Source organism: Malania oleifera, chromosome 4 (assembly GCF_029873635.1).
Source record: "Malania oleifera isolate guangnan ecotype guangnan chromosome 4, ASM2987363v1, whole genome shotgun sequence".
In the NCBI taxonomy this organism is placed as follows: domain Eukaryota; kingdom Viridiplantae; phylum Streptophyta; class Magnoliopsida; order Santalales; family Ximeniaceae; genus Malania; species Malania oleifera.
Genome location: NC_080420.1, coordinates 117242950 through 117252887, shown reverse-complemented (window position 1 = coordinate 117252887; position 9938 = coordinate 117242950). Strand labels below are relative to the sequence as shown.

The 9938-nt window shown below is 38.3% G+C and overlaps 1 protein-coding gene across 1 annotated transcript; it reads right to left on the bottom strand.

Annotated features, from left to right (window-relative positions):
- Window positions 1-5258: 5258 nt before the first annotated feature.
- Window positions 5259-8474, bottom strand: LOC131154466 (stress-related protein). The gene is made up of 3 exons (XM_058107268.1): window positions 8192-8474; window positions 6921-7151; window positions 5259-5937 (listed from the first exon to the last, which is right to left on the bottom strand). The coding sequence occupies exons 1-3, from the start codon at window positions 8225-8227 to the stop codon at window positions 5470-5472; spliced, it is 735 nt and encodes a 244-aa protein (XP_057963251.1). The 5' UTR covers window positions 8228-8474; the 3' UTR covers window positions 5259-5469.
- Window positions 8475-9938: the final 1464 nt, after the last annotated feature.

The following is a 9938-nucleotide window of genomic DNA, read 5'->3' as shown; positions in this document are numbered from 1 at the left end:
AGAAAACTTATCTGCCTTCGCATCATGTACTGAAGCCGGGAAGTATCTGTCAAAGAACACCTCCTTGAAATGGCTCCATGTTATCTCCTCAGAACCACCTATCTGCTTCTCCAACAGATCCACTGTAGTCCACCATCGACTCACCTCCCGGGATAGCTGGAAGGTGGCATAAAGAACTTGCTGCCTATCCGTGCAGTGCAGGACCTCCAAGATCCTCTCAGTCTTCTCCACCCAATCCTCTGCTGTCGTCGGGTCAGGTCCTCCAGAGAACGTCGGAGGATGTATGCGTGTGAACCTCTCAATGGTGCACCCCATAGTAGTAGGAGAGTGCTCGCGTCACCTTACACTCCGCCCGATCTCCTGCAATACCTGCCTCATCAAACCTCGAGGCACAGAAGGAGACTTATCACTCGCAGTCTCCTTGGAGCCACTTCCCAGGTTATTATCCTTGGGCTCCATTTTTGCAACACAATAGGAATCTATCAGTATCCCCACAACACATACAGTTAACACAATGATCTACACTAATCGTGTTAACTACTCCTTGCTAGGTCTAGGTCTCTCCTATCACACCAACACGAAAGTCATCAATGATCTGCCTTGCTTTTACTGGAATCGTCATCCTAGGAAAAACACGGAATATCGTTGACAAATTCCGATCTAGCAACCGAACAACCCTCAACCAAATCTACCCATATCCACATCCTATACTCTGGTATGTACTCATAACTAAGTCTAACCAAGTCTACAAGATCTAGTAACCTGGTTAGCTCTAATACCAAGTTGTCACGCCCCGAACCCCGTAATGGGACCCAAGGGTGAAAATGTAACCTAACCTGTCCCTGTATCATACAAATCATCATAGATACAGTACAATGGATGAGGGTCTGACCTCGTGGGGTTCCCAAGCACCCTAAACACATCCAACCACAATCATATACGCAGCGGAAAAAGTCATTCTATATCAACATATACAGTACCATACTGGAGTCTATACAAAAGCAGAAGATACTCTAACAAAACGTACAAACTAGGTACCCAAATACAACTCAAAATGGCAACCCAACAAACTACAATCCTAGCACTTACGCAAGCGCTAACGCAGTACACCAGCCACTACACTCCCTACACCAGGACGCTAGTTATGGTTACTCGAAGGACCTGTAAAAATGTACGTGCAGCAGGAGTGAGACACCTCTCAGTAAGGAAGAACACATGTTATATCAGTGTGTGACATTTGAGTGTTATCATGATGCAACATACACGCAGTTAAATGCAAATCCAGTACTAATTTACACAGTGCATACACGGACACACAACACATGATCAGCAATCCTGGTGTCGTCACACCCTTTGGCCCAAAGCCGGTCCGGCATTGGCTCGTAGCCAACCCGCGAAGCACGGCACCACCGGCACATGGCTAGTCCTCGACTCCTATGGCATCGTACTGGCGCTAATTGGTGGATCCACACCCTTCGGCTAGATCTTCTGAAATAGGCTCACGCCCTCGGATATAGAGTCGAACACTCTTGCCTACGTGGCAAGCGATAAACGCACGCCCTCGGATATAGAGCCGGTCACTCTCAGTCCCTGGAATCATTGGAATCGCGATCCTATCAGCAATTCCGCATATCACACACACATGCATGCTCATATAACCAAACAAACCACTCTCATTTGGTAATCTAAATCATGGTTTTCCAAACAAGTACAGTTTAAACAAAGTCAAGGCACGGCCATCCCAATATCACAGTATAAATCACACATATACTCGATTTTCAACAAAACCCGGGATTCAGCCTATCGCCCCCTTTTTCCCAAAACTGCAATAATGAAAACCCCATAGTTTTCCCTGTTAGATCCCCCCCAAATGAGTAGCCAAAACACACACAGGACCGTGGACTACAATTCCACCGAGTCCGATTTCGAAAAGAACCAATATAAACATAGTTCCCCTTACCTTAACCCCGTATAACAAATCCCGAACTCCAAGGTTCCTAAACAACGAACCAAGTTCCAAAACCTACAAATCACAGTATAGAATATGTTCACAAGACAGTTACCTATAAGACTACCGAATCAAAATTGAAAACCGAGTCTTACCTAGATTTTTCGCCAAAACCCGAAAACTTCTGAAAGGAGATTCTGATCCGTAAAAGTTGTAGAGAATCCTTCCACGATCCTTGTGGTAACCTTCGTTTTCCGATTTCGTCAACAATCGGCGAAGAAATCTAGAGAGAGAAAGAGTAGGGAGAGGTTTAGAGAGAGAGAGAGATTTTTCTAAGTTACTTAGCTTGGAAGTAATGGAAATTTCCTTTTATAGCCCTTTGACCTGGTTTGATTTCGTCGACGAAATGGTACCTTCATCGACGAATCTTTCACTGAATTCGTTGACGAATCGGTGGCCTCGTAGACGAATCTTGATATTCCCGTTTTTTGAAACTCCTCGGCTTCTCCTCGTCGATGAGTCTCTGAATTTCGTAGACGAGAAAAGGACACACTTCGTCAATGAAATCTGGCTTCGTCGACGAAGCCTGGTAAATTCCAATTTTGCCCCTCTCTTAATATTTAAATCCAGTTATCACGGTTCGGGTTTTTACACACTGATATGTATATATATAAGTTTTTGGTATACCTTGGGATCTATAATTGTTTTTGGGAAGATACTTATGTAAATGAGAAGGTTTATAACTCTGGTATAGTTTTTGAGGTTTGATGTATTTCTGCTGCATGTTTTAAGTTAAGTTATGAACAGATGTACCTAGTACCCCACTTCAGGTTCGGGTTGTTATAATAATAGTATCAGAGATATATCTATGGAGAATAGCACTATGGGCCCCACCGGGTTCGGGGCGCTACAAAGCATATCCAATTTTGTATAGTTTCTCCTATTGTAATTATAGAGATTTGTATACTCCTAATTCAAAAAAAGATATCATTGTTCTCTTTTAGTAATTAGAGAGAAGTTGTATCATCTTATTTTTATAGTGGATTATTTCCAACATTACCCATGGTTTTTCTCTCAATTTATATATATTTATATAAAATGATTTTTACATACTTATTAATGGAAAGTTTTAGTGGAAAGTAGGATTTTTTTTTTTTGTTTTCTTCCTTAATTTTTTAACTTCTCTCTCTCACGTGCTCTCTCTCTCTCTCTCTCTCTCTCTCTCTCTCTCTCTCTCTCTCTCTCTCTCTCTCTCTCTTATGTAAATTCTTTAAAGAATTTGAAAATCTCATAAACCTTACTCGTGTTTGATTTTTGAAACACTTATAGTTCTAAAGAAGTATAGTAAATTTTTTTTGAAACCTTAGTCCCTAGGGAGGTGAGTGTCTTTTACCCTTTTTTAAAACTCTCTCCAGAGCATGTCAAAGTCCAATCTCATTCACTTTTTTTTTTATTTGTTTTTGTTTTGTTTTTCCATTTTTTATTTTTTAAAGAAAAAATCTCTTGCATTTGTTATTGGTGCTTTAGTTAATGTACGAGAGGTTTTTTTTTTTTTTTTTTAAAATGGAAAAGCAAAACAAAAACAAATAAAAAAAAAGTGAATGAGATTGGACTTTGACATGCTCTGGAGAGAGTTTCAAAAAAATGTAAAAGACACTCACCTCCCTAGGGACTAAGGTTTCAAAAAAAATTTACACTTCTTTAGAACTATAAGTGTTTCAAAAATCAAACACTAGTAAGGTTTATGAGATTTTCAAATTCTTTAAAGAATTTACATAAGAGAGAGAGAGAGAGAGAGAGCGCACGTGGGAAAGAGAAGCTAAAAAATTAAGGAAGAAAACAAAATTAAGTGGGCTTCATGCATGTAGGAAGGGAGCCTCCCTTCAACATGCTGTGGAGAAGGGACAGTAGCAATAACATGAGTAAAAAATAAAAAAACAAAATAATAGTGACGATGCGTGTCCCATTAAAATTCAACTTTAATATATAGTAATATGCCAAAATTTTTAAATGTATGAGTCAAACATTACTATTTCATGAACATGAATGAGATGCCTCGGCACATGCTTCGCAGACTCTATCAAATTTCTCTATATTTGATCTTGAGGGAAAAAATCAGTTTTCTTATAACAATGCATCAAAATAACAATTTTCCCGTAGAGAAACAAACTTTAAAATCAAAGAAAAATTATCAAACCAACACAGAAAGTATATGGTGTGATCAAACTCCAATTTGTTATTACCAAAGCCATTAACTTTGTCAATGGAGTATACATTAGAGCCAAGTTATACTGTGTGCTAGGGTGCTAGCATGAAATGGCATTAAATTAAAAGAAAAAAACAACAGCATAGGAAATCACAAGTTCCATTGTTAAAAGATTAAAAAAAAAAAAAAAGAAATTTGACAAAGGATATATCAATTGAAGTTCATTTCTTGAGAGAGAATGTATAGTGACTAATGTTCTAGGGAATGGTGATGTGACTAGAGAGAGAGGGAGAGAGAGAGAGAGAGAGAGAGAGAGAGTGCTAGAGGTGGGGGTAAACAGGGAAAAAAGAAGGGTTACTGCCCCAAAACTGGAACTGGATTGGAATTCAAATTCCATGGAACTATGGCCCAATGGTTTATACTAGTTCTTTTCATTTGTTGAAAGCATGGGTATCATAAGCTAAGGTTCAACCGTAGACTCTTTGAATAGGAAGGCTAAGAAAAATTAATCGACCTTTTTCCAGGACTACAGAATAATACTACTGTGAATTGTAGAACCGTATCACCAAAATCAGGAAACTGATTGAAGATCAAGAATTTGAAGCCAATTCTAAAGTTCACTATTTCCAAAATACAGTCACTGTTGCATAGTGTTGAATTCTGCAGGTGTGGAGCCGCAGACAGCCGCACCAAAACCAGCCACCATCTTTGACACTGGAGATGGACGGCCACCTGCTCTGCAGGCTTTGCTGAAATTGCAAGCCACCATATTTGAATATTGCTCCTCCCTCTTGTATATATATATGTGTGTGGGTGTGAGTGTGCAATGTGGTGTGTGCAGCAGAGAGTTGTGAGAGTGTGTGTATTGCAGAGTGCAGAGAGCAGAGAGGTGTGATAGTGAGAGAGAGTTGAGCAGTGGCTCCTCCGTGTATTATTTCTCCCAGATTATAGTGCAGTGGTGTGCTCCCGTGGACGTAGGTCAGTTTAGACCGAACCACGTAAATTCGGTGTTCATTGTGTGTGTTTCTATTTTTCTTCGTGCGTGATTATTACTCTAGGTCGGTTTATTCCCCTACACATAGGCACCTCCACCTAAAAATAATGTTGCAGAGATAGAGATTTTTTATTAAATTTGGCTGTAAGATGCCATTACATACTGCCCTCGAAAGGAAAACGGGAACAAAAAAACATGTGAAACCCAACATAGAAGGAAAAGGTCCCTTTAAACACATCAGACAACTATACACCATGCAACACACCCAACATTTTCATCACACCGTTAACAAGCCTCTAAGAGTATTTAGTCTAAGAATCATCAATGGGCAGAAACCAAAGGCTCTGCTTCGGGCGCATCATCCTTGAACACCTTCGCAATCTTTTCAGTGGGTACCAGAGGCAGGTACGATGAAACCTTATACCCCTTATCAGCTGTGTATTGTACAGTCTGATTATACTTCTCAGAACAATAGGCAGCTGTAGGGACTACAACCTGCGCAACTTGAGGGAAGATGGGAAGACGATTGAGTGAGCGCCAGGCAGAAACAGCATACTGCTCAGCTACATGCTCGTACTTGGTATAAAGGTCCTTGGCTGCCGGCTCGCACTTGGTGTATGCGCTCTTTGCTAGTCCTGAGGCAGCATCGACCACTCCGGAGCGCTGGACTCCAGAAGCCACAGCTCGAGCCACATCTGGTGCTTTTTGAGCAGCCGAAAAGGCTTGTGATGATACTTGCTTCACAACCAGAGGCACACGGCGGTCCAATTCAGTCACGGACTCGTCAACCTGAGACAAACAAATCCAAAACAACTAATATAAGAAGCTTGAAACTTCAGGCACAACCAAGTTAAGTTAACAACAATTTCCCCCTTACCAAAAAATGGCATCTTTCCACATTTTTTTAAGACGTCAAACTGTGGACCAGTAAGTTTCACTCCAGAACATTCTTCAGCATGTGTTCTAGAAATTTTGCAATCCAAACAAGGACTCAAGAGAGTGTGCTAAAGTACCCTATTCTCAAGACATGCATATATATTTTCCAAATTTATTTTCCACTGGTGAGTGAAACATCCATAAAATTGTGATCATCACAATGATCACTAAATCACCTGACTATTTTCTCAAGAGTGCTTTTTTTCCCTGCCTAGACATGCACAAGTGATTACATGACTACGGCACCCAAATCATAAATAGATCTGAATAAGAGAGCAAATAAGCAGAGTGTTTAATATGCTGGAATTAAATGAGGTGGGAGGGAAATTGAATGAAAAACTATATGACCAACATGCATAAATAGGATGTTGAATTCGCCTCCATTCCATTCCCGCACATGAAACATTGCATAAGTGAATTTCATTTGACGATAGATCTTCACACAGCAACATCCTCTCTTGAAATCTAAATATTAGCATTGGGTTCTATGTGATTTTGACATTAAATTTTCCACACAATTAGTACAAGCACACCAAATTTTTCATTCATTATCATCAGCAATATTAGTAATCAATGAACTGCAAGAAATAACTATGAAGAGAATGGGCATTATTAGTTTTATTATTATATGACATTTTTCCACTTTCAAAAATAATCATGGAAAAAAAAAGTTGAGAATGCTTGCTTCATGTAAAACGCCATCTTCATTGTGTTTTGTACTATAGAGTTGTTTAATGTAGAGATTCAAACAGCTTGTATTTGCAGCTTAAAAAAAGCAAATGCATACAACATTAATGAAAATAAAAAATCAAAAAAACAAGACCAATAAGACTCACTTTTTGATCTGCGAGCTTGAGGAGATCAACTGGGACACCGTGGAATTTCTCATAGACAGGACCCATGACAATCCTAACTTTTTCCTCAACAGTTTGAACGCCAGGCTTCAAAGGACCAGATTTCTCCCTGGCATAAACATAGAGGTTTGCAAACCAGGCAATGGCATGAAAGGCAGCAACTTGAACAAATTCCAAGTATTTGAGCTTCTGCTCATCAGCCTCAGCCTTCAACTGTGAAAAAAAAAAATGTTAGTTTCCAAATTAATAATTGATGTATAAAATTTAATTTTTGATCATTGGTTTCATATATATATATATATATATATATATATATATATATATATATATATTTCCTTATTTTCATTGATAACCAGACAAGCAAACACGAAAAAGTGATGATTTTTTTTTTGTATTTTCCTTTCCTTTCCTCAATATTTTCCAGCTCCAAACAGGCCTTTAACAAATCTCCAAGTATTCCCTCTCTCTCTCTCTCCTTAGTTTAATAAAACTGCCAAACAAGAGGAGAATAATAACCCCCGACCTTCCCTTCATATCCTTCCATTCTTTTCCATCAAATACCTTCATTCCTTCCCCTTCAATGTTGCAAACATTGCGTTAAAGATACCAGTTTCAGATGATGCCATCTAGTTTTCTAAAAGTATTATTCATAAAATAGAAAAAAAAAGTCCAATTTCAACTTTGATTTCTTCCCTCAAGAAAAAAATATTTAAGTTAAAAATAAGAACCAAAGCTCTAATATCTCAATAGTCATGAGAGCTTTTTCCAAACACAGAAGAATGGAAAACATAAAACTCCAACCATACTGCACAGGGAAGAAAACAGAAATATAAGTTCACCACAACATAGCGAAGTGATTGTGTTATGCAGTGGATGGAAGTTGACGTTGATTTTTAGGCATGAATGGTCATAAGGAATAAGAACTTATCGGTTTCTATACGAATATTTCCACATAAAAAGTGACTTCAATTTTCGGATTTATACTCTTCCCTTCTGAAGAAAAAACCCCTATCAATCAATCATCACAATGACTTCCCTCCGGACGAATAGGTTAATGGTTTAACACACAAAAAATCCCCAAACATCAGAATTCTCAAAAATCGCATATAAGAATTATAATTAGATTCAAAGAAGAAAACCTAATTTATCAATCACCACAAACAGTACCGAGATACAAAAAAAACATAAACAAAAAATACATGGAAATATCACAAGAAAAGGGGTCCCCCGGGGGGGGGGGGGGGTTCTCTTACGATCTCTTGTTGGATTTGCGCATCAGCTTCAGCCATGATTGAATTGGGACAGCTTCAGAACAATTGGAAGTGCCTTTTGAAAAAGGAAGAAAGGGCTTTCCCCAGAAAAATTAAGAGGGCGAGAGAAAAAGCAGGCTTGAGAAAAGGAAGTGCATCATGACCGTTTTATACAGTCGGAATCTGGTGATCCTCAGCGCGGATCTTTCTAGAAATGGAAGGCTGTGATGAGAATACGACACCGTTTGAACGCAACGCCCATCTCATAGTCCGTCAACGTCTTGCTGTCGACAACTTCGAGGTTAAGTTATTTGCGGGGAGCCAATGGACGCATGCACGCGCCGTCGAGAAAGCGCGTTGCCACTGAACGCCGGATGTGATAGGTCGTGATATTTACGCGCTACGTGAGCGGCTGGATCTCCATTGCTGGTATCGAAATAGTTGTGTTGTCAAAACGTGATTGGCTCAGTGCGGCAAGCCATTCATTCACATGAAATTTAAGAACATAATTTATTATGTTACCCAATTAAATTTTTTTTTTCTAAATGATAAAATGGACCAATCTAATATTCAAATGGACCGTAATTAAGTTGATTTTTTTGTATTTTTATATTTTAACAAATATTAGTTAAATGTTAAAAAAGAATAACTATTTATCATATTTCAATCTAATATTTCAACAAATGCACGTAACGTTTTTTCGTTTTTTAAAATAGAATCTATAGTATATAAATAAGTAAATAAAATGTTGGTGTCAACATTGCTAATATGTTGTAATTTTCTTTTCAAATATTATAAAATATAGAAAATACGTCTAATTTGTAGTGACCCGAATAATAATAACATTTTAATAATAAGAGGAAGAGAAAATAGATACAAAAATAGAAGAAGGCCGTAAATTTCGTCGACATTGCATTTTGGAGATAATATTAAATAATCATAATTGCGGGAAATTGCCAAGCTTCGTCGACGAACACAGGGTTTCGTTGACGAAGGCTTCAAGGATTTCGTCGACGAACACAGGGCTTCGTCGACGAGAAAATACCGAGAGGGGTTCTGAGGCAGCCTGAATTTCGTCGATGAAAATAGGGTCTCGTTAACGAAATTTGTGAAAGACTCGTCGACGAAATCCCCTGTTTTATATATACGAGAATCCTGGAATTATTTTCATTTTTAAGAAATCTCTCTCTCTCTCTCTACGACTCTCTCTCCCTTCTCTCTTTGTTTCCGGCCCCACCGATCGCCGGATCGATGATCCAAAGCTACCACGACGCTCCTGACGGAGTTCTCCACAAATCTGCTGGAGTGGATTGTCGAGAAAATGAAGTTGGATTTCATCCCAAATTCAGGGTAAGGTCTTTTATTGAGTTTTTGATTGTCTAGTAGTTATAGGAAATGATGTAAACTAAGAAATACTGATGTTTTGTTTTGGGACATTGTGTTTTCAGGATGTTGAATTAGGAATCCTGCAGGTATAGAGTTAGATTTTTATAAGGGTTTTTCAAAGTTGAGGTAAGGGAAATATGCTATGCTATAAATTTTTATAAAGTTATTAAAGAATTTATAAACATATATTTATATCAGTTTATTATACAGTTTATACAGAATATGGGTTAAATGCTTGTGTGGCCTTAGTAGATTTTCATGAGATAAAGAATTTATATAGTTTTGTGATGTATCATACTATACTGAATACACAGTTATTGACAGTACATACAATTTACATAGTTTTTCCAGTATATGGGTTTAC

Coding starts and splice junctions, on each gene's coding strand:
- LOC131154466 (XM_058107268.1), bottom strand. CDS start 8,227: ATGGCTGAAGCTGATGCGCAAATCCAACAAGAGATC. Junction 7,152..8,191: donor CGCAAATCCAACAAGAGATC/GTAAGAGAACCC, acceptor TTTTTTTCACAG/TTGAAGGCTGAGGCTGATGA. Junction 5,938..6,920: donor TCAAGCTCGCAGATCAAAAA/GTGAGTCTTATT, acceptor TGTTTGTCTCAG/GTTGACGAGTCCGTGACTGA.